At 44.0% G+C, this 25,348-nt stretch overlaps 1 protein-coding gene across 1 annotated transcript in view; it reads left to right on the plus strand.

The window, feature by feature from the left end:
* Scube2 (signal peptide, CUB domain and EGF like domain containing 2) overlaps window positions 1-25,348 on the plus strand; it is a 75,822-nt gene that overhangs the window by 45,003 nt on the left and 5,471 nt on the right. Inside the window, exons 15-21 of the mRNA XM_042691758.1 lie at window positions 1,137-1,292; window positions 1,698-1,904; window positions 18,560-18,730; window positions 21,221-21,388; window positions 22,651-22,812; window positions 23,661-23,858; window positions 25,010-25,162. Coding sequence (XP_042547692.1) covers window positions 1,137-1,292; window positions 1,698-1,904; window positions 18,560-18,730; window positions 21,221-21,388; window positions 22,651-22,812; window positions 23,661-23,858; window positions 25,010-25,162 — 1,215 coding nt within the window. The remainder of the gene's footprint in view (window positions 1-1,136; window positions 1,293-1,697; window positions 1,905-18,559; window positions 18,731-21,220; window positions 21,389-22,650; window positions 22,813-23,660; window positions 23,859-25,009; window positions 25,163-25,348) is intronic.

A 25,348-nucleotide genomic window follows, 5' to 3' on the forward strand; every position in this document is an offset into this window, starting at 1 on the left:
ACTTGTAATAGTAAGGAAGAATGTGATATAAATAACTCTTCAATTCAGTAAGGTAGGATTTTAAAATAGAGACAAACTGATTTTGTGGATATGGGGACCTGCTTTTTGGTTCAGTTTGGTCTGGTTTGTTGACAATCCTTAGTCATCAGATTCACCGGAAGTCATGAGGAAGAAGAGAAAGCCAAAGTCAGGCCAGAACTGTGCAAAGCCCTGTCTTGCATCTTACTAAACATTCTGCTATCATCATAGATGGATTCATAGTACTGTCTTGTTCTGTTGATTCTTTTTATTTTTTGGCATTGATGCTGGGTCTTGAATTCAGGGCCTTGAGTTTTTGCTTAGTTATTTTTTTTTTTTTCTCCCTCAATGCAAAAAGTGGAGCCACAGCTCCACATCCAGCTTTGTGCTAGTTACTTGGAGATAAGAGTCTCATGTACTTTTCTGCCCAGGCTAACTTTGAACTCGATCCTCAATTTCAGCCTCTTAAGTAGCTAGAATTACAGATGTGAGCCACCAGCGCCTGACTCTGTTGACTCTTCATGTTATTTATCATTCCTGCTTATTTGAAAAGAGACACATCACTGTTGATGTGTTTTCCAGCTCGCCCTTTGTGTTGGAATTGCACCAAGAACCATTTGCCTAAAAGCAGAAGTGAGTTTCCTTTCTGCTGCTGCCTTCATACACTGTTTGAAGCCTCAGCCCCTGCTTTGGGTCATTACAGCCCAGCTTTAGGAAAATCAACTGCGAGAACACACATGCTCCTCAGGAACACCACTGGCAGGGAATATGTCTTCCACCACACATGCTCCTCAGGAACACCACTGGCAGGGAATATGTCTTCCACCTCTATGCTGGTCAGTCAGAAACACACCCAGCCTTTATCCATGAAAAGAGTTTTCAAGCATCAGCTTATAAAGTTATATAGGAGGCAAACTGGCTCTTCAAAAGGAACATATCATCAGGCTTCAAGCTGCAGGGTGGGGGGAGGGATGGGGACTTGCAGCAGCTCGGCATGTGGAGTTCATCATGTCATCCCTGGAGAATTATTTTAATGAAATGTTTACTGAGCTCTAGCGAATGTTCAACTGAGTGCTTTGCCAGGACTTGGCTTCCGATAACTTTGTTTCTCCATACAGAGAAGCACAGCTCAGTAAAAGAGAGTTTCCGCTACGCAAACCTTACATGCATCTCCAGCAAGCAAGTCCCGGGAACCCCTGGCCGACTGAGTGCCCCTAAGGACATGTTTATCACTGTTGAGTTTGAACGTGAAACTTACCCAAAGGAGGTGACAGGTTGGTCTGAAAGGCGTCTAAGTGGCCAGGCTTCTCTCACAGGTTTCTCGTTTTGTCTTTGCCTTTCATTTTTCATCATTCCTGGGGATGGAAGGGCGGGTGGCAGTTGTTAAACATTGAAGTATCTCCTGTTTTATTATCACACACACATACACACACACACACACACACCTACATTGAATTGATTTTCACAACCTAATGGTTTTCTCTTCTTCATCAAAACCCAAAACTCCCATTTGGGTTCACAAATTTGTGTTTAAATCAAATGCTGCCCAGCCTGCTAGGTGTCTACCTCCAGATCTCTCCCCTTCCCGTAACCCAGGGTGGGTCCCGTGGCTGGTCTGGACACCTAGCACGCTGCGGCTTGACTGCTGTCCCTTGCTCCTGTCCCTCTTGTCTCGGTAGCTTCTTGTGATCTGAGCTGCCTGGTGAAGCGGACAGAGAAGCGGCTGCGGAAGGCCATCCGCACGCTCAGGAAGGCTGCTCACAGGGACCAGTTGCACCTCCAGCTCTCAGGCATGGACCTCGATGTGGCTAAAAAGTCTCCCAGAACATCTGAACAGCGGGCAGAGTCCTGTGGAGGGGGCCAGGGCCATGCGGAGAACCAGTGTGGTGAGTAGTCAGGCCATTCGTGTGATAGATCTGCTTTAAGCCCTATAGACACTAAAGATCACTTCCTTCTGGCTCACAATCTGAATGTCCTTTCTCATCTGGTAGCTGTCATGCCATGCCCACGGTGCCTACTAGACCAGAAGCTGCCTGGGGCTAGCTTGAGTGTGCCTGACTTGTGGTGGGCACTGAAGTCAGTATTTATTGACCTGAAGGACAGAAGGGAAGAGGCAGGGTTAGAGAGAAGAAGGATGCTGCCCTGTGAGGCTCTGAGAACCTTCAGATCACTGTTCCCAGGCTTGGGCAGGACCCGGGGCTATGAGGCGACCCCAAGTCTTATCCATATTTTATCATCACCATTCCTGTCAGCCATCTCTCTTTGGCTTGACTCTTGGTGGAAATAAATAACTTTCTGTACATAGTTTTGTGCAGGAGACAAAACTGGAGGCTAATCAGGTGCCTTGTGAGATCCCTGATTCAGGCCAAGGCTCCTCGTAGCATCAGTTACATGCTATATTGGGGTGTGTGTGTGTGTGTGTGTGTGTGTGTGTGTGTGTGTGTGTGTGTGTGTGTGTGTGTGTGTGTGCGAGAGAGAGAGAGAACATGAGAGAGAGAGAGAGCGTGAGAGAGAGAATTTCAGAGAAAAATTCAATTCTGTATATTAGATAAATCCAGCAAGTGGTTTCACAACAAAATTTCTACTGGTCTGTTTTAGTTTTGGTTTGGTGTTTTTTGTTTTTGTTTTTGGGGTCCGGTCATGGAGCCTGAACTCTGGGCCTGGGCACTGTCCCTCAGCTCTTCAGCTCAAGGCTAGCGCTCTATTGGTGTGGTTTTTTAGGGGTGAGTTTTGAACTTTGTTGTGAGAGACTATTCCGGGCAATTGTGGAAGATACTACCCAAAAGTTCTAGATTGGGAAAGCTGGGGGGGGTCTCAATTTATAGAAATATTGGTCATTTATTGAGTACTTATCTATTAGAAGCCACAGCATGGAGCTCTGTCTCTGCATTAGCTTATTTAATTCTAATGGTGACCTTACCAGGTAGGGCTGATTATGTGTATATAACAGATGAACAGACAGAAGCTCAGAGAACTGAGTTCTCTTGCTCAAGATGTTATTGATACAATTCAAAAACCTGTACTCTGGTCTCAAGTAATGTAAAGTTCGGTAACTAGTCCCCTCCAGGAGAAATAGATGTCTTTTCTGAAGTGTTAATAGAATCATGAGGCCAAAAAAGTGAGATTATGTGGGAGTAATAAGTCAATGTTTCTGAATAAGCAGAGCCATGCCCAGCTTAGATCCGAAGAATTGTCACCAGCAGTGCCACAGTTCCAATCTGTTTCTTCACCAAAGCTTAGTGAGAATCAGGTATAACTGTACCCAAGGGGCTGTTTGCAGGATAGTTTCAATTTTTTTTTTCTTGGGTTAGTCCTAGGGCTTGAATTCATGGTCTGGGCACTGTTATGGGGCTTTTGTGCTCAAAGCTAGTTCTCTGCCACTTGAGTCACAGCTCCACCTTGAGCTTTTTTATTGGGTAATTGGAGATAACAGTCTCCCAAACTTTCCTGCCAGGTCTCGCTTCAAACTGCAACCCTCAGATCTCAGCCTTCTGAATAGCTAGGATTATAGGCATAAGCCATCAGTGCCTGGCTAATTTTGACTTTTAGTCCAGCTGATTTTGTTAACTAAAGGAAGATAAAGATAGTGAAGAACAGGAGAAGGAGGAAGGAGAAGAGGAGGAAGGAGAAGGAGGAAGTGGAAGAGGAAGGAGGAGGAGGAAGAGAGTTGGTTCATCTCATTTAAAATTTTAAGACCTGGCACTGGTAGCTCATACCTGTAATCCTAGCTACTCAGGAGGCTGAGATCTGAGGATTGTGGTTTGAAGCCAGCCTAGGCAGAAAAGTCCCAGTGAGACTCTTAATTCTAATAAACTACTCAAAAAAAGCTGTTAAGTAGCTCTGTGGCTCAAGTGGTAGAGTGCTAGCCTTGAGCACAAAGAGGCTCAGGTACAGCACCCAAGCCCTGAGTTCGAGCCCCAGGACCAGCAGAAAAATAAAATAAAATAAAAAATTCTAAGAGTTCCAGATTTCTTATCTTACCAAAATGGCTGTGAGAGCTGGCTGTGACTGCCCTACTTTCTAGGGTGAGTTAAAGAAACTGTCTGAGCAGGCAAACCTTCCTTCCAATCTCTCTGAATTAAATTGCACTCACCTTGCTTTCCTGTTAGGATGAAGCTTTGCAGATTCATCAAGCAGTCTGCCTGGCTAGTTTAAAAAAAAAAGGACAAAGGAAAAAGTAGTAAAGGACAGCAGACCCATCCAGGGAGACTGTTACCAGTACTGCAGGGAGCAAAAGCCCAGAATAAGGAACAGGAGTTACCTTCAAGAGCTTCATGACCCTGACAGCCTATGGTGGGCAGAGGACAGAGGGCTACGTCACTGTTGTATGTGAATGTGTTCTGGAGATGCCTGTCATGCTCAGTTTGGTGGATCCGTGTCAGAGAAGCAATATGTCTTCTCTCAAGAGCTCCCCCTAACATGAGATGAATGTAACAGCCCACATGGGACCACATCAAGTCTACCCCATCTGACAGAAATGTTTAAGATTTTACTGTGTAGGGATTACCAGTAACATTGCTTCTTTCTGCTATGATTATATAAATTAGAAGGGATTTTTACCCAGAAGGCACATGGTGATGGTGGTGGTGGGGTGTGTGTGTGTGTGTGTTTTGTTTGTGGTTTATGTGGTGTTTTCTGAACTTGTATATATAATGGACACAAGCTTACAAGAGTTCTTGGTTCAGTGTCTGATGTTCTTGTTACTATAATGAAATAAGGGGAGTTGCGTAGCATTTTTTTAAGGAGGTTTATGGTGGTTCATGGTTCTGGTGATTCAGTTAATGGGCTTCATCTGGTGATAGCTTTCTTTGCTGGAAGAGTCTAGAGATGGCACAAATCATGACACAGTGAGAGGATATGGCACACACCTGTGTTTCTGCTCTTTATTCCTTTTCTCTGTCTTATTTTATTTGAAGTAAGGTTCCACTAGTTTTCCCAGACTCAACTTGAGCTCCTGGACTTAGGAGATCCTTCCCATCTTGGCCTCCTGAGTAGCTGACATTCCTTTCTCTTCCATAGCCTTCAGTATTCAAGCACAGGAGCACAACCCTGGTGACGTCATCTAATCCTAATCACCTTCTAAAGGCTCCCTCTCAAAGCACTCATTTAATTTCTCACCTTCTTCATATCTCATGATGGGGATTAAATTCAACACAGAAACATGTGTAGACATCCACCACATCCAAGCCATAGCAGAGTTCCAAGAAAGTGTCTTGAGTGACTTAGAAGCAGAAATAGAACCATTACATTAATCTCTTTAAATACTAAAAAAAATGTTTTTGGTACCAAACCTGGGGCTTGAACTCAGGGGCCTGGACACTGTCCCTATGCTTTTATTTTGTTCTTTATATATATATTATTGTAAAGATACTGTAATGAGGGGTTACAGTTACATCAGTAAGGTAATGAGTACATTTTCTATGGAGCATTGTTACTCCCTCCTGTATTTTTCCCCTGCCATCCCTTTCCTCCCTACTTCCCCAACTCCTCCCTCTCCTCACCCACAAAATTGTAAAGTTCATTTTTAACATACTGTTTTGTACATCTCATTGTTACAATAGGTCATCCTGTATCCTTATTTCAGCATTTTGTTATTTCCCTTCCTCATCCCTATGCTTTTTTTGTTCAAGGCTGGTGTTCTACCACTTGAGCCACAGCTCCACTTTTGGATTTTGGGTGTTTAATTGGAAATGAAAGTCTCACACACTTTCTTTCTCAGACTGGTTTTGAACCATGATCCTCAGATCTCAGGCTCCTGAGTAGCTAGGATTACAGGAATGAGCCAATGACACCCACCTTCACATCTGTTTCAGTGCACATATTAAAATGAAATTTTATTCATTCACCCAATGTTTATTAAGCTTCTACCGGATACCATTCTAGGTGCCAGGAATCCTTCAATGAAAAAGACAAGCAATCTTAGCTTTTGTGGAGCTTTTAATTCCACAGGGAGAAGAAAGGTAGCTAACCTGTAAATAAGAACACAGCACTGGCAGGCAGTAACAAGGATGGGAGAACTAGTCTGAAGAGTGGACTGGAAAGTCCCCAGGCAAGGTAAAGGATGAGAGGAGGCTATGGAAAGGCTTCATAGCAAAGTGTCAAGGGAAGAGGACCAAGCCAGGGGGAAGAGAGTTCCAGGTAAAGACAACAGCAAGTAAAATGCCAGAGGTATCAGAAGGAAGCCCAGGATGATGAGGGCTGGGGGGGGGGGGGGGGGGAGGGGAGCAGGACTTAGAGCAGTAGCAGAGACCCAGGTTACTCAGGGAATAGGAAATCAGTAAGGACTCTCCTTAGAGAAAAGAAGCCAGTGAAACGCTATGTGCAGAGGAATAACAGGATTCTGACTTACGGCTGCTGTGTCTAAATAGAATTATGTCTACTTGAAAAATACCTTAATATAATTTAAATACTTCTGTGTATTGTGTTTAGTGACTTCTATGTATTGTATAATATATGTGATATAATACATATGACATCATGCTAACAGTGGAGATCTATCTTTTTTTTTGGGGGGGGGGTCCGGTTGTAGGGCCTGAACTCTGAGCCTGGGCGCTGTCCCTCAGCTCTTCAGCTCAAGGCTAGCGTTCTACCACTTGAGCCACAGCGCCACTTCCAGCTTTTTTCTTTTTGCTTATGTGGTGCTGAGGAATCAAACCCAGGGCCTCATGCATGCAAGGCAAGCGCTCTACCACTGAGCCACCTTCCCAGCCCGAGATCTATCTTTTCTTTCCTTCCCTCCCTTCCTTCCCTTCCTCCCTTTCTTTTTTCCTTCCTGCCTTCTTTTTTCTCTCCTTTCTTTCCTTTCTCACTCTTCTTTCTCTCCTTCCTGTCTTCCTTCTTTTTCTCTCTATCCTCGCTCCCTCTTTCTCCCTCTCCCTCTCTTTCCTTCCCTCCCTCCTTTCCTTCCCTCCCCGCCCCTTGTGGCGCTTGAACTCAGGACCTGGGTGCTGTCCCTGAGCTTTTTTCACTCAAGGCTAGCAGTCTACCACTTTGAGCCACAGCTCCACTTCTGGTTTTTGAGTGGTTAATTTTGAATGGTTAATCACAGGGACTTTTCTTCCTGGGCTGACTTCAAACCTCAATCTTCCTGAGTAGCTAGTATTAAAGGCATGAGCGGCCAGCCCCCAGCTCCTCTCTCTCTCTCTCTCTCTCTCTCTCCCTTACTTTTCTTTTCTCTCTCTCTCTCTCCCTCACTTTTTTCTTTTCTCTTTCTTTCTTTCTCTTTCTCTCTTTCTCCTTTTCTCTCTTTCTCTCTCTCTTCTTTCCTTACTTTTTTTTTTTTTTTGTTAGTTGTGGGGCTTGAACTCTGGGCCTGGGCACTGTCCCTCAGCTCTTCAGCTCAAGTCAGTGCCACTTCTGATTTTCTGGTGGTTTATTGGAGATAAGAGTCTCACGGACTTTGCTTGACTGGGCTGGCTTTGAACCATGATCCTCAGATCTCAGCCTCCTGAGTAGCTGGGATTATAGGCGTGAAGCACTGGTGCCCGACTTGCTTGCTTGTTTGCTTTCTCTCTTAGTTTCTGTCTTTCTTCTTCTTTCTTTCTTTCTTTCATGTTCTTTCTTTCTCTCTGTCTGTCTTTCTTTCTTTCCCAGTACTAGAGCTTGAACTCAAATACTGGGTACCTTAGCTTTTTTGCCTAAGAGTAGTGCTCTATCACTTGAACCACAGCTGCATGTCTGGCTTTTGGGTGTTTGATTGGAGATAAGAGACTCATGGGCTTTCCTGTTCAGGCTGGCTTTATGATTCTCAGATCTCAGCCTACTTACAGTCATGAGCTACCGGTATCCCACTCTGTGGTTTTTGAGGGCTTTTTCCCACCCCCATTTATTTTGCAGTGCTGGGAATCAAACCAAGAACCTTGTAATACTAAATAAGTGCTCTACCACTGAGTTACGTGAACATCTATATTTTTAAGACATCTGTGTATGTTAGACTTACACCTGTTATTCAAATTGAAGTTATTCCTAATTTTTCTATTATAAACAGGGCACTTATTAATATCCTTTTTAGTGTACATGCCACTATATATAAGGCTAGACTATAAATGCTGGGTCACAGAACTTTTCTATGAAAAACATTAAGATATTGTCAAATCACCTTTCAAAAACCAATATCAGTGTGTACTCCCCAACATCATATTTCAGTGTTTGTTGACTGACATCTTGCTAATATGAATTTTTTCATTTGGATCCTTTAAAATTTTTCAAAATGGAAAAGCAAACCTCTTTTTAAAAAGTGATTTCAGCTTTCTTTCTTTTGATTAGCAGTTGTTGTCTTGTTTCTGAAGTCATTTGGATTTTTTCTGAAAGTATCCATAGTTTCTTTCTATTTTCCCATTGCATTATTTATCTTTCTAACATCATTAAAAAATAAATAAAATTTAGTCAGGTTCCCAATAGCTCATGCTGATAATCCTAGCTACTCAGGAGGCTGAGATCTGAGGACTGTGGTGCAAAGCCAGCCTGGGCAGGAAAGTCTGTGAGACTCTTATCTCCACTAAAATTACCAAAAAAGCCATAATTAGAGCTGTGTCAAGTGGTAGGGTGGTAGCCTTGAGCAAAAAGACTCTCAGTCTTTTGCTGTCCCTCAGCCCCAGACTGGCGTGCGCGCGCGCGCGCACACACACACACACACACACACACACACACACACACACAAATAATTAAACTCCCAAATTGCTTTTTGTTCAGATAATTGTCCAAGGAGCTTTCAATTTAACATGTTAATTTATATGTAAAGGCATCTTGATCAGAGTTACCTGTACCATCACCCCTCACTTTCTCATCTCCACCTGTCTTATCAAGTTTCTTAGTTTCATTTTCATACTGTCATTGAGTATTATGACTGTATTCGTCCACCATTCCGCCTTCCATTTGTCTATCCCTTCTCCGGTTAGCACCACTGCCCACCCTAGTCAAGACATGTTTCAATAAAGTTTCAGATGTTATCAAAGAAAATAATTACTTCTGATCAAACTTGGAACTTTCTTATTGTCGTTTGTGCATAATGCAGTCTTATTAATTTGGCATTTCAGGACAGCCTGTTCTTCAAGGGACCTTTGTACCATCTGTGATCAATTTTTAGCAAGATGGGGAAAATGCTATTCTATTTTACAAGGAACAACTTCCTTAAGCTTCACAGTACTTGGAAATCCTTCATATCTAAAGCATAATTAGCTATGACATAAATTTCTAGCTATGCTTTCATGATATCAGGCTAAAGGACAAATTATTTAAGAAATAATGATGACTTAAGCTTGTATTCTCAACAGTTAGGAGGCTGATACATGCGGATTGCAAGTTTGTGCTAGCCTGGGCTACATGGTAAGACCCTGTCTCAAAAAATACATACATACATACATATGTAGAAATGTATATGCATCTACATATATCCTACTTGACAACATATCTATTTTTATATTCTTAAAACTTGCTGAGATTTTTTTTTAAATATAAGCCACATAACTGGCAAATTGGTATAAGTATTTTTAGTGTCTGGGCTCTTGAGAGACTAGGAAGTTTAGTTTGGTTTTTAACAGTAAAGCAACTTGGGAAAACGAATTCAACCAAGATTGATGGAACTACCATTCTGTCTCCTCCATGTGCTTCAGAAGAAGCTATGGGAACATAATGAACAGGGGCCTGTGCTTATGAAGTTCTCATTTTCACGGGGAAATGGAAATTAGTAAGTTAAAAAAAGTCAGGTGCTGGTGGCTCATGCCGATAAGCCTAGCTACTCAGGAGACTGAGATCTAAAGATCACAGTTTGAAGCCAGCCCAAGGAGGAAAGTCCAGGAGATTCAGCAGAAAGTCAGAAGTGGAGCTGTGGCTCAAATGCCAGCCTTGAGCAAAAAAAAAAAAAAATGTGCTAAGGGATAGCGGGATAGCTTCTAGGCCTTGAGTTTAAGCTGCAGCACAGGCACGCACACACACACACACACACACACATGTAAAAGAGATAATTTCAAAGCTTATGTGCTGTGAAGATAATAAAACGGAGAGGGTTGGAAAGGTAGAAGGAGTTGGTGAATGGATTGGATGGGTGAGGAAGAGCTGGCTTGGCAAAGCCCTGATGGTGATGGAGACTCCATGATGGGAGAGGACAGCAAATGCTTGAGAAAGGAATGAGTTGACCATTATTTCTTGCTCTTTCAAAAGTGACACACTATATGGACTCAAACAGGTGAAAATTTTCTTTTCTAAGAAAAAGATTAACTCTTTATAGGCTATATAGACTAATACTAGTCCATAATTCTAATGTATATTTATCACACACGCTGAGTGATAAGCTAGTTCTAAGTGTAATATTTATCACATAGACTGAGTAGTGCATTCATTTCACTAGAAAGATGTTTACAATAATGTGTAGAAAATATAACAATGAAATCCCCTCTGTATAACTAATGAAAGCTAATAAAAACAGTAATAGAAAGTATTTAAAATATAATTTAAGGAGCCAGGCACAGATGGCTCCTGCCTGAAATTTTAGCTACTTAGGAGCCTGAGGCTGTAGGATCACAGTTTGAGGTCAGCTTGGACAGAAAAATTCAAAAGATTTTTTTCTCAACAAAGAGTTAGGTGAGGTGGTGTGCACCTCTTATCCTAGCTACAACCTGAAGCCTAAAATAGGTAGCTCACAGTCCAGGTGCATAGAAACAGGAAGTGAGCCCCTATCTTAAAAATAATCAGTTCAAAAAAGAGCTAGAAGCATTGCTCAGTGGTAGGGCACCTGCCTAACAGTGAAAGGCTTTGAGTTTAAACTAGTACCAACAGAAAATAATCCAACAACATAATTGAAGGGTTGGAAATATAGCTTAATGTATATTACCTGCTTATCATGCACAAAGAAAACCCAACACAAACAACAACAACTGAATAACAAAGTCATATGTGGTGTACAGGGCTATACTTCCAACACAGTTGGGAGGCTGAGGTAGGAGGCCTAGGCTACATAGTGAGACACTACCTCAACACTACAACAAAACACAATTGAGTAAAATATTGACTTTTATTGAGTACTTACAATGTGTTCAACACTATCCTAAGTTCCTTAATATATTATCTTATTCAATTTTTACATTTTTATTTTGTAATATTCTTCCTGTAGATAAAGGAATCTAAGGCAGGGGAAAATAAGTATTCCCAAGGAATGCTACCCAAAAATTCAGTGGCAGAGGCAGAATTTGAACCCACATCTGACTCAAGAGTCTGTGTCTAACTCTCAATTTGAGTATATTCTCTCCTCTCCTGAGAGCAGTTGAGTATATTCTCACCTCTCCTGGGCTCTAGGATCACCTTCCTGGTACCATGAACTCAGATGGAAAGCCCTCCAACGGCCAGCTCTGGTGGGTGCTGAGGAGCCCTGGGTAAATAAGAACTCATCCCTAGAGTTGTACTTAGTCCTCCAGGGCAGGGTCAGAGAAGCCTTCCCAAAGGAAATGAGAAAGACCAACAGTGCGGGGAGGGGCTTCTGAGAATGTCAGATGGGATATTGAGACCATGAAGGCACTAGCTGGTGTGGCCCGGATGCAGGGGGTCAGAGAAACATGTGGGAAGAAGATAGGCAGCATTTAATTAATGTGGATCAGGAGTTTCTGCCTTGGGCCTCTGATCCTTCCCCTTGCTTTCTACATGGCCCTCATCTCACCCAAACCTGAGAGAAAAGCACTGAGAAAAAGCCAGTGTGTTGATTGAATGATTAGATGAGTGTGATTACTGGGGAAGAAATAATCAGAAGAGATTTATAGAAGAAGTAGAAAAAAAAGAAAGGTTCTGGGAAGCCTGAGAAAGAATGAAATCTCAAAGGGAATGGGAGCTGAAGATGGAGTCAAGGAAATGGAGAGGTGTGCAGGGAGTCAAGTCGGGAAGTGAAGCCAGGTTGGAGCCAGGGAGTGAAGCAAACCAAGAAACATGGCAGAAAGGTAAATCCCATGGCGGGCTGTGAAGGCAGGAGGAACATGAAGCAGGGAGACTAATGGAAAGTTCTAGAAATAATCCAAATAAGAGAAGGTGAGAAGCTAAAGGACATGTGCTATGGGGATGAGGAATTGGAGGCAGGGGGCGGGAAGTGGACAGGGGAGAAGCATATGAAGGACACACAACTATAGGATGCTATAGCGGTGCCATGGAGCAGGGAGAAAGCCAGAGATTAATTATGATTATGGAGCTATGATGACAGATGCTCTTTATAAAGAATAAAGTTGGGGCTGGGAAGGTGGCTCAGTGGTAGAGCGCTTGCCTTGCATGCATGAGGCCCTGGGTTTGATTCCTCAGTACCACATAAGCATAAAAGGCTGGAAGTGGTGCTGTGGCTCAAGTGGTAGAGCGCTAGCCTTGAGCTGAAGAGCTGAGGGACAGCACCCAGGCCCAGAGTTCAGGCCCCATGACTGACAAAGGAAGGAAGGAAGGAAGGAAGGAAGGAAAGAAAGAAAGAAGAAAGTCAAAAATTGCTGGGAACTGATGTTCAAATCTGTAATCAAGAGGCTAAAATCTTAGGATTGCAGTTTGAAGCTAGTCTGGGCAGAAAAATCCATGAGATTCTTTTTTTTTTTTTGGTCCTGTTGTGGGGCCTGAACTCTGGGCCTGAGCACTGTCCCTCATCTCTTCAGCTCAAGGCTAGTGCCCTACCACTTAAGCCACAGTGCCACTTCCAGCTTTTTTCTTTTTGTTTATGTGGTGCTGAGGAATCGAACCCAGAGCCTCAGGCATGCAAGGCAAGCGCTCTACCACTGAGCCAACTTCCCAGCCCCAATCCATGAGATTCTTATCTTCAATGAGCCAGCAAAAAATCAGAAGTAGATGTATCGCTCAAGTGATAGAACATTAGCATTGAGCACAAAAGCCACGTGAGAATACAAGGTTCTAAGTTAAAGCCCTAAGCACACACACACACATACACATGCGCATACATACACACAAAGGATATCTGTTATCTCAGGGTAAAAATTCTAAAAGCAGTGAGGACTTGAAAAATTATTTTAAACCAAGCATGGTGGTACATGCCTATAATTCCAACACTTAGTAAGCTGAAGCAAGGGGACTCTCACGTTTGAGATCAGCCAGATTCTTTCTCATGATGTGCTTTTCTCAAGTGCTTACTTACACTGTTGGTGCAACCTTTCTTGGAGGTGTTTTATTCAGGATCATCCACAGCTGCTTTTACTTATTTTGTGACGATTACTTTGGTTGAAATGGAAACATTATAATCAGTAATTCTACTTTGCTAGACTCAATTACTATAATTGTTATATGAAGTAAATCAATCATTCCCCCTGCAAGGGGACACACACACACACACACACACACACACACACACACACACACACACGGATTGTGGAATGCCAGATCTTGGAGATCTTTCATCTCTCCTTGTGTTCCTTGACTCATAGAGAAGTAGACGGAGTGAGGGACCAGTCTTCTACCATATTCTTACCAGTGGGGCTTTGTGAAGCTCCCATTTACTAGGCAAAAATGAATGCATGTAGATGTGAGATGTATACACACAGAGAGCCACAGTCAGTGCATCATTATGTATAGTATTCTCAGAGGCCACAGGTAGCTAGCTAATGCCTCCTCAGCAGCAAAACTTGGCTGACCAACACATATGTCAAACTCACTATTTTTTGCCATCATCCTTCCCTCCCAGTAAAATTCCCACTTCTTCTTTCAGTAAAAGACACCTCTGTTGGGGGCTGGGAAGGTGGCTCAGTGGTAAAGCACTTGCCTTGCATGCTTGAGGCCCTGGGTTCGATTCCTCAGCACCCATAAGCAAAGCCGGAAGTGGTGCTGTGGCTCAAGTGGTAGAGCACTAGCCTTGAGCTGAAGAGCTGAGGGACAGCGCCCAGACTCAGAGTTCAGGCCCACGACCGGACCCAAAATAAAACAAAAAGACACCTCTGTTTACCTAGTTGCTCCAGCACAAATCCTGGAGTCTTTATGTCTCCCTTACCATGCCCCTCACCTAATCCACTGGCAAATCATGTCAGTCCTGCCTTCAGATGGTCCTGAACCCAGCTAGTTTTCTCTAACTTCTTGATTACTACTCTGTTTAAAACCCCTCTCTTCTATGCCTGTCTGTTGTGACAGGCTCTGAATGTCCTTCCTCTCATCTGTCCTCAGATCATATTGCATTGTTCCCTCATTTAGCACCTCTAACACTTGGTGTTTTTTGGGGGGGGGATGGAGACAGTCCTGGGGCTTGAACTCTGGGCCTATGCATTTGTGCTCAAGGCTAGCACTTATCAGTTGAACCACAGTTCCACTTTGGCTTTTATTGGTATTTTAGTAGAGGTAAGAGTCTCACAGCCAGGTGCCAGTGGCTCACACCTGTAATCCTAGCTAACCAGCAGGCTGAGATCTGAGGATCATGGTTCAAAACCAGCCCAGACAGGAATGCCTATGAGACTCTTATCTCCAATTAACTACCAGAAAACTGGAAGTGGCACTGTAGCTCAAGTGGTAGAGTGTTTTCCTTGAGCTGAAGAACTGACGGATAGCACCCAGGCCCAGAGTTCAAGCCCCATGACTGACAAAACAAAAAAACCGAAAAGAGCCTCACAGACTCTGTTGCCCAGGCTGCCTTCAAATCGTGATTCTCAGATCTCAGCTTCATGAGTTCCAAAGGCCTTATTTCTTTACTGTAGCTTTCTAGAGCCTGCACAAGCTGGCCCTTCCTTGATTTTAAAATTTATTTCATGTCACCTTTTTGGTATGTTCCTGTGACACAGACCTTCTGATGTTAGGCTATTTCCCTCATTCTCTGATCTCTGACAAGAGAGGCCTTTCATAACCAGCCTTCTTAACCAGCATGCATACAACTCTACCATTTTGTCCCATTACCTGATCTATTTTCTCTAGCACACCATTTTGTGTTTGTGTGCTAGCCCATTTTTTGTTCATATTCTCCACAAGAATGAGGGTCCTGTTACGGCATGGTCATGTCTGTTGCATAATACCGGCTTGAATAAACAGAGGCATGGCTCAAGTGGTAAAGTGCCAGGTAGAGCAAAAAAGCTAAGCAAGAGTACAGTGCTGCTGGGTGCTGGTATCTCATACCTTTAATCCTAGTTACTCAGGAGGCTGAGATCTAAGAGTCATGGTTCAAAGCCAGCTCCAGCAGGAAAGTCCATGAGACTCTTATCTCCAATTAAGCACCAAAAGCTCAAGGTGGAACTATGGTTTAAAATGGTAAATCACTAGCCTTGTGCAAAAAAGCTCCCGGACAGTGCCGAAGGCCCTGAGTTCAAGCCTCAGGACTGGCACACAAGAAAGAGCAATACCCTGAGTTCAAGCCTCAGTGTTAGCACAAAAGTATAATAAATAATAACATTACTTGAATGAAAGAGTGAATGAATCTTTACAGGAACAACAGATGAAATCCCAAGGAACTTGAAGAACATGAAAAAAGGACAAAGCACAAATTTTTAGAGAAATATTGAAATTGAAGGCACAAAAGCCCTTGGTATTTGAGCCCCACTTAACCTTTAGGCATGAAGACAACATAGTTCACATTTGGAAACCTGCAAGGAAAAGTGTCAAACTGGGCTCCTTTCTCTACCGAACTATAAGCATGTCTTTGAATAGCAAACCTGAGCAAAAACCCTGGGCAGACAATGAAAAAGCAATCTCTCAAGCCAAGGAGGTGCTGTCCCCTGATTTCTGAGGGCACTCATTTAAAGAGGGCTCAGACCAGGATCCTGGGTCCACTGCAGTCCTGAGACTCGGTGTCCTCTGAGCTGAGACAAAGCGACAGCCCTGGGACACCCTGGGAATCTGCAGGGGCTGCTTATGGCTTCTCCTTCAGAAGTCAAGACACAATTCTTAAGATAACAGTGAGATGCTCTGGAGTGACCCCTTTTATTAGGCTCACCATCTTAGCCACAGAAGGACCATAGAGTTTGTCCATAGCCTGGAATACTCAAAGGCCACAGTACTGAAAAGAGGGCAAGTCTTTAGGTCTCTTTGTCACCATTAATCCTGGTCCCTGCTGGTTTCTCCTTTTTGCATTAGAAAAGCTTTCTTGTATTTTTTTTTTAAAGAGAAGCAAAAACAGCTGTGCAGGCTTTGAGAATGGGATTTTAATGGTCACTGCAGATGCACAAAAGCTCGGCTGTGATAGTGAAGCATTCTGGGGGCAGTTGCCTCCTTTGTCTGGGGCAGCAGCACAAGCTGACTGCTCAAGAAGAGAAAAGCAACTGGAACGTGTGATTGAGGCCAGATACTCCAGAACATTTGCAAAGGGCTGTTTTCCAGATACCTCTTCATAATCTTCAGAGTCGGGTTTAGTGTCCAGCTTGTGTTTATCTTGTGAAAGAAACAAATGCATTTGGAAGGTGCTTGGCATGAATTATTTCCATAGGTCTTTCTCTCCAGAAGGAAAATGGAAATTGTGACAGACAATACGAGGCAGTTTATGTGAAGCAGGCTTTTCACTGTGGGGAAATGAACGGGGCCCTCTTGTGCCCAGGGCGGCCAAAGGGGCATTTTTCAGCCGTTTGATCATGTAAGAAATTGCAACAGATGTGGAATATTGTGAAGCCTCTCAAAATGGACTCTTGAAAAAGCTTTGCAGGGTTTAAAGAGTTCCAAGGAGAAGGGACACCGATCTCAGGCTAAGCTCTGCAGATCCTTGGGTCTGTGAGAACCAGGTCTGGGCTTATCACAAGGGAGAGAGGCCTCTTCTACCTGAGGAGCCTCCGTGGAGGTCACCATGTTGATCCACCTCTACATTACGATCCATGGGGTTCTTGGAGTCACGGTCACCATATGGAAAGAATTTCCCTTTACATGAATGAGTATTATGACAGCTTGGCTTATGAGAACCATAAAAGAGTTATTCTCTTATAGAGAGTAATTATAGACACTAGGATGGACAGGTGAAGCAGCATGATAGGTCATGATTTCCTAGTACATAATTTAGCCTAGCTTTTCATGGGATATGGGCTGGAAGTAGAATGGAAACCATTATCCATAGGGCTGCATTTAGAGGAAAGTATTCTCTCTATTATAAATGGATATATCCTACTCATTTGAACATTATTTTTCCAAAAAAGCAAGATGGGTTGCTTTAAATATTTTAATTGGAAAAGTTAGAAAATTGTATAAAATGATACATGGATATAAAAGAAAATCTAAGGGGAAAAGGATGTTACTGTGGGAATATGAATATTATAGAAGTAGTAGATATATAGATAAAAATAGTATAATGAAGCTGCATGCTGGTGGCTCACACCTGTAATCCTAGCTACTCAGGAGGCTGAGATCTGAGGATAACGGTTCTAAGACAGCCTGGGCAGGAAAATCGTGAGACTCTTATCTCAATAAACCACTAGAAAACCAGAAGTAGCGCTGTGGCTCAAGCAGTAGAGCGCTCTTCTTGAGCTGAAGAGCACAAGGACAGTGCCCAAGCCCAGAGTTCAAGTCCCATGACCAAAAATACCAGCAAAAATAGTATAATGAGGGGCTGGGAAGGTGGCTCAGTGGTAGAGCGCTTGCCTTGCATGCATGAGGCCCTGGATTCGATTCCTCAGTACCACATAAGCAAAAAGAAAAAAGCTGGAAGTGGCGCTGTGGCTCAAGTGGTAGAGCGCTAGCCTTGAGCTGAAGAGCTGAGGGACCAGTGCCCAGGCCCAGAGTTCAGCCCCATGACCCACAGAAAAAATAAAGTAAAAAAGAGAGATTTCTTGTTTCCATATATGTATGTGTATATATAAAGTATGAAGAGGCACATAGACATTTTATTCCAGTCTTGGGACTTGAACTCAGGGCCTGGGCTCTGTCCCTAAGTTTTTTTTTTTTTTTTGAGTCATAGCTCCACTTCCTGCTTTTTGGTGGTTAATTGGAACTAAGAGTCTCATGGGCTTTCCTGCTTGAGCTGGCTTTGAAGTGATTCTCAGATCTCAGCCTCCTGAATAGCTAGGCTTATAGGCATGAGACACCAGTGTCCAGGTCAGTGGCACCTTTACCTGCAGAATAAAATCCAAATACCTATCATTCAAGAACTTTTACAATCTATTCTCAACCTTATTTTCTTTCCTTTGCTCCTATGTATCATGTATGACTTTTTATAACTTGCCCCTATTCTGCATGGGGAGATCCTATCCATCCTTCAGTGCCCCACACAGATGTCACCTCTTCTAGGAAGCCTTAAGGATACTGCCAGCCAGCACCCTCTTCTCTGTTTTTCTAGCACTAAAACTTATGTTCAATGAGTGACTTTCACCTTTATAGTTCTCTGATAGCCTTATATAACAAGATGATTCAGAGATTTAAAAACTTCAACCATTGCATACTTCTACTACAAAACAACTAGAACCCAATGCTCCCTCCCCTCAAGAGCTCATGGCATGAAGAAAGACAGATCTGTAAATGTCTTTAGCAGGGGTGATAGGAATCAAGAACCAAGAGGCAGCGCAGACTAGATTGTCTGCAGAGGGTTTGCATGGGGAACCCGTGTCCACACCCATCTATTTCCCTTCTCACTAATGTTATCCTTGCTCAGCCTCTAACCCTGAACTGACCTGATTGTCCCTCCTTTGGCTAGTCAATTGCAGGGCTGGGACATATGATGATGGAGCACAAGAACGCTGCATTTTATGTCCAAATGGAACCTTCCAAAATGAGGAAGGACAACTCACTTGTGAACCTTGTCCAAAACCAGAAAATCCTGGGGCCCTGAAGAGCTCAGATGCTTGGAATGTTTCTGAATGTGGAGGTAAGGATGCTGTCACTCTTTCTTACTCCTCTGGTGTGCAATGCCATTGTTTAAGCTAAGACATGGTGGCATCTCAAGGACACGGATGATCCACACTAGATCTTGGGCTTCCTACAAGTAGATAATGACAATGATGTTGGGTTTATCTTTACTTTTCCAATATCTAGATCAGCACCAGTCATGCTGGGCTGATGCTCATGTTGTACAATAAATATAGGATAGAGCAGAGCCCTGGAGGCTCATGCTTGTAATCATAGCTACTCAGGAAGCTGAGATCTGAGAACCACAGTTTGAAGCCAGCCCAGGAAGACAAATCTTGAGATACTTATTTCCAATTAACCAGCAAAAGGCCAGAAGTTTAGGTGTGGCTTAAGTGGTAGAACACTATTCTTGAATAGAAAAGCCAAAGGAGAGCATGAAGCCCAGCATTCAAGCTGCAAGGCTGTCACCAAAAAAGGAAGGAAGGAAGGATGGAAGGAAGGAAGGAAGGAAGAAGGACGGACAGGGAGGAAGGAAGGACAGGGAGGAAGGAAGGATACAATAGCAGAGAAGAGTAACTTCATTCTTTCCTTGCTTTAAATATGTACAAATAAGACCTGAATGATCTCTCAGTCTATAGTTACTCTGAAAGCATCAAACAAGGAAAATAAGTCTGATTTTTTTCCAGCTTTGATCTCAGATTCAGAGCTCTTTTATCTGAGACAAATATGTTCATTTGGTTATTTTGTTTAAACTAGCACCTTCTCTGTGAAGAGTTTTTAATGATCTCTTCTGCAATGCTAACTTGGAAGCCATTTCTATTGGTAATGTGGGCTGTGTTTCTATTTACTTATTACATGGGTGGAAGCTGGCTTGTCTGGAAATGCGTGGCATTTCTGGCTGGTGGACACAGCAGCTCGCTCGACTCCTGTACTGCCTCCTGGCTCTCCTTTCAGTGCCTCTCAGCCTCAGCTTTATGACTACATGCCTCCAAATGACTAAGTGACTAAAATGACTCCAAACTCAAGGGAAGGCCTAGTTCTGGCTTAAAAAATTAGGGCCTTTAGGCTGGGGCTAGTGGCTCACACCTGTAATCCTAACTACTCAGGAGGCTGAGATCCGAAGATCATAGTTTGAAGCCAGCCTAGGCAGTAAAGCCAGTGAGACTCTTATCTCCAATTAACTACCAAAAAAGCCAAAAGTAGAGATGTCGCTCAAGTGGTAGAGCACTAGACTTGAGCACAAAAGCTCAGTGGCCAGAGATTTTGAGGCCCAGAGTTCAAGCACTAGGATCAATGTGTGCATGCGTGCACACATCACACACACACACACACACACACACACACACACACACACACACACACACACACACACACACACACCACAGCCTTTGGTTTTGTTACTCCTACCATATCTTTTTCTTTTTTTGGGTCGGTCATGGGGCTTGCACTCTGGGCTTGGGCGCTGTCCCTGCGCTCTTCAGCTCAAGGCGAGCGCTCTACCACTTGAGTCACAGTGCCACTTCCAGTTTTCTAGTGGTTTATTGGAGATAAGAGTCTCACAGACTTTCCTGCCCAGGCTGGCTTTGAACCGTGATCCTCAGATCTCAGCCTCCTGAGTAGCTAGGATTACAGGCGTGAGCCACCGGCTCACAATTTTTAATTGTGAAAATACTGTACAGAGGGGTTACAATTACATGGGCAGGATAATGAGTACATTTCTTATCAAACATTGTAGCCTCCTCCTTTGTTTCCCCTTCCCATCCTTTCCCATCCTCCTCCCTCCCCCACCAACCCTTCCCCCCACCAAAGTTGTAAAGTTCGTTTTGGACATAACAACTTGTATATCTCATTGTTGCAATGGGCCCACGATTTCGATAATTCTTCAGGAACATGTGCTTTTAGGAATCTTTCTGTTAATGACTATGCTTCCTTTCCTAACATTGAACAAAAAAAAAAGTAAGTCAATGCTTAAAATAAACATTACCACGTCCCTCTGTCCATGTCCATCAGAGCTGGTTGTATTTGGTAAACTAATTGAAGTATGACAGGATATACCACAGTGCTAGGGGCAATAACATAGTAAATGTAATTGGTTAAAACGGGTACTCTTCAAGTCACTCTTTCTGGCACTGGGAGTTATTCAAGTAGGTGAGAGCATACTTGTGGGCCTAATTAGCAAATTGATTCCAGAACAGAAGCTTTCTTCATGACAAGCATTTCTGGACAGGGTGTTAGCCTAGGCCTAAGACTATCCGGGGACCTTTCCCATGCTTTGGAAGCACGAGGCACCTGACTACTTGCTATGTAGTCCTGTGTAGAACACATCAGCTCACCTGTTTCCTACTCAGGGCAGCAGCAGGGCTGTCTCTCTGCCTCTCTCACTGAGATAGCCTCTCAGGTCAGCACAGGGCAACAGAGTTCAGCAAAGTTAGCTGAGCTCATCTGCAAAGAGGTGGGTAAAGGGTCTTTCCAGGGATCTCAGTCACCTAAGACCATTGATCTCCCTTAGGTTTGTGCCAACCTGGTGAATATTCTGCAGATGGCTTTGCACCTTGCCAGCCCTGCGCCCTGGGCACATTCCAGCCTGATGCTGGCCGCACTTCCTGCTTCCCCTGTGGAGGAGGCCTCCTCACCAAACAGCTGGGATCCATATCCTTCCAGGACTGTGAGACTAGAGGTGAGCACTTGGCTGCTTGCCTTCTCGTAGAACTGAATTTCCTTCTGGATGACATGGGAGTGTGGTGAAAGCCCATCAACCACATACCCATAAGTATGTCTGTGTGGTGCCTCAGGGGAAAAGGGTTCAGGTCCCTAACAGAGATTGCTCAGACTCTTTGGGAAACTTCTCCCCAGCTACCTTAGACAGGGCTGAGGGGATAATCAGGGAGAGATGTGCAGATTTTGCACACCGGTTCCCTGGGCTTTCCATCCATCTCAGTGCTCTAGCTTAGAGCGCTGAGCTCCAAATTCATTTCCTACCCCCTTTCTAGAACTTTTCTACCACTGCTTCTTCCAGGAAGCCCAAGTCTAAACCTAACCTCCCTGTGTCCCCCTCTCCAGTCAGATTACACTTGCTCATGCTGCCTGAAGACTTCGGTGTGACCACTGCTGCTTGAGCATGTGCTCTCAGAAGGCACGTGGTTCTGCTCTCTCTCAAACACACACACACATGCTCATATAAACTAATTATTGCATCCATCAGTTGTAAAAGAGGGTTTCGTTTTGTCATGTCTATATATGTATACAATAGACAGACTCTCTCTCTCCATCACTCGCCCCTTTCCCCCGCCCTTCTTTCCAAACCAATCTCAGCTCATCATTCCATTTTACACATGAAGGATTTTGAACATATTCACCTTTCCCCTATTTTTCCTCCCCACTACCAATATCTCCATCTCAGATAGAAGCTGTTTTATATTCCTGTCCTTCACACACACACACACACACACACACACACACACACACGCACGCACGCACGCACGCACGCACACACATTACTGTAGGCTATTTGTTCAAAGGGATTTCACTGCGGTATTTTACAGATACATATACAGTAATAATCAGACTGACCTCTCATTTACTGTCACTCCCCCCCCCCAACATTATTCGATAGCTTTGGTGGGTTTCATTTTGCCACCTTCATTCCTTGGTGCAATGTATCTTGGTATTCTTTTCCCTCTCACATTTCCCCATCCACATGCCTCCCTGTTCCTTTGGATTTTGGTGTCAGATCCCTCCTACACAGGCTATTTAGGGAAGGAAGGGCTGATCAGCCCCATTTTGATAGGAAAGCACTACTTCACTTGAACATACTAATTTATTTCACAAATGTTGAAAGCTTTTGTGTTGCATTTGTTTTAGTTTTTGGTGGGGTTTTTTTTGCTTTTTAAAAAGAAAGCCTTCTTGTTTTCATTCTTGTCCCCTTCCTTGGGCCTACAGTTCAGTGTTCACCTGGACATTTCTACAATACCACCACTCACCGATGTATTCGTTGCCCAGCCGGGACATACCAGCCTGACTTTGGAAAAAACAACTGTGTTTCTTGCCCAGGAAACACTACAACTGACTTTGATGGCTCCACAAACATAACACAGTGTAAAAGTAGGTCTCTCCTGAAGGCTTTTCATAAACTGAGTTAGAGAGCAAGTATCTGGGCCCAAAGTGGGCAGGGTGGGAGCGGGGGTGTGGGAGGGAGCAGTAGGGAGGAGCAGGGTGAGAACCACTCAATTTATTTTGTACAGGTTTACCTAATAGTATAACCTATAAGCTCTTTGAGGGCAAAGACTCTGTCTTTCTTGATTATGAGCTTCTATAGCTTTGTGTGACACGTACTAGATGAGGGAGAATTTGGCAAACAAAGGTAAGCCTGAGGCTTATGTGTTTGCACATGTGCTCTTTCCCTTTGGTGCCAGAGGTAAAGACCCTATATGCCCGTGATTGACTGACAACTCTTCTCTACTTCCAAATAAAATGTGCTGCTGGATGCATAGCTTAGTGGTAGAGCACCTACCTAGCAAGCATGAGGCCATGAGTTCAAATCCCAATACTGCTAATGACAATAATACTAGTAATAAAAATAATATTAAAGTACAGCTAACCAGAGAAAAGTGAAAATAAAGTTTGTCTTATTTTCATCAAAGGTCTGTCAAATACTCTCTACTGAGCAATGAGCTCTGTTCCCCCTCTGTTCCCCAGACACATGGACAACAATGCAAAAGCTAAATTTGTTGAGTGTAGTGCCTTCAGTCTAATGAGAAAAGGGCGGGCTACTTGGGGAGTTCATTTAGATTGACTCCCAAAGGGGCCCTGACATAGGACACACTTATTCCTGAGATGGTGTCATTTGAGAGTGAGAGAGATGCTGCAGGGCTCTGCCAAGCTAGCAGTAGCCATGACTGAAAGATGACAGGTGGATGTCCTCCTCATAACTCATGCTCTTTCCTTTCTAGACAGAAGATGTGGCGGTGAGCTGGGGGACTTCACAGGATACATTGAATCCCCAAACTACCCAGGCAACTACCCAGCTAACACTGAGTGTACCTGGACCATCAACCCGCCCCCAAAGCGCCGCATCTTGATTGTAGTCCCTGAGATCTTCTTGCCCATAGAGGATGACTGTGGAGACTACCTGGTGATGCGGAAAACCTGTGCGTCTCACTCTGCTCCTGTCCCCTTCCTGGGCCAGCTGGGAAGCTGGCCAACCTGCTCCCCAGGCTTTCCACATGAGGAGCAGCCTAGACTGACACCTCTGTATTAGAACAGAAATGAATTATGAATTTATTGAATTGCCAAGGAACAGAACTTAGACTAAAGCCATATGTTGAGGCTTCTAGCGAAACCTTAAAGTCAGGGCTCCAGCAGGACAGCCTTCCCCTCTGTACCCACTGGGGTGAGACAGTGCTGGCTCCAGACCTGGATAGTAGCATCATGACTTAGAGGCCAAAGCCATGGTTCAAGGCAGGAGGGACCCCTCCTATCCTGCTTTATGGTCCAGTGTCCACAAAGGGACACTACCACCAATGCAGCTTAATGGCAGGGCCAGGAGTGGGCTCAATCCTACCTTCATGGCTTCCTGATTCTGTGATCTTGGGTGTACATTTTAAGCCTTCTGGACTACAATCTTCTTAGCCTTTAAAATGAGAAAATAATAGTTACTACTGTGTAGTTATTAGGAGGACTGAGTTCTGATTTGTAAATAACCAGGGCACCACATGAGGCCACTGTGTGTATGAGATATATATTCTCCCTCTATGTACACACACACACACACACACACACACACACACACACACCACATATAGTCTGCCTTCCTTATCAGTTATTAAAGTGCTTGAAGTCATGTGAAGTTTGAATCCTGGCCTTCCCATAGACTGTTGGCCAGTTCTAGACAAGTTCTTACCTATGTAAAAGAGGCAATGACTAGTCAGCTTTCTATGGTTTGCAGAAGACTTAGATTAAGCCCATAGAATGCCAAGCACACTTCAGACTTAGGGAGCTGTGGTCAATGGAGGTGATTGTTAGGTGACAGCATCTTGGCTGTGGATTCCAGCCCTCACCATGAGTGGGTCATCCGGGGCTGCTGCTGTTGCTGACCACATATACCTCTGGCTTAGCCCTCCCCGGTTGCGGGGTGGGGGGGACGGCACCATTCCCAGCCAGACCTTGTCTATTTCTGGGACTTTTCACTGTTCAGATGGATCAACTGGGTCTGAAAAGCTCTTGAGAATAACTTATTCTGTGGTTTGAGCATTTTGCTGATGTGTATTGAACCTCAACCCCTTCCAACTTCCCTTGGCAGCCTCATCCAATTCTGTGACAACCTATGAAACCTGCCAGACCTACGAACGGCCCATTGCCTTTACCTCCAGGTCAAAGAAGCTATGGATTCAGTTTAAGTCCAATGAAGGGAATAGCGCCCGAGGGTTCCAGGTCCCCTATGTGACATATGACGGTAAGGCGTGTGAGCCTCAGGCAGTATCCTACAGCAGGGGAAGTTCTGTTTTGGACAGAACCAGCTTCAGAACCAGCTGGTGGTTGCTGACAAGTACTCATGCTCAGCAAGGCAAGCAGGGGGTGGGGAAAAGACATCACTGACTTCATAATGCCATATTTTAGAGGGGCATTTGGGGACACTGAC

The sequence above is a fragment of the Dipodomys spectabilis genome, unplaced genomic scaffold (genome assembly GCF_019054845.1).
Source record: "Dipodomys spectabilis isolate Male_0828 unplaced genomic scaffold, ASM1905484v1 ptg000145l, whole genome shotgun sequence".
Classification (NCBI taxonomy): Eukaryota; Metazoa; Chordata; class Mammalia; order Rodentia; family Heteromyidae; genus Dipodomys; species Dipodomys spectabilis.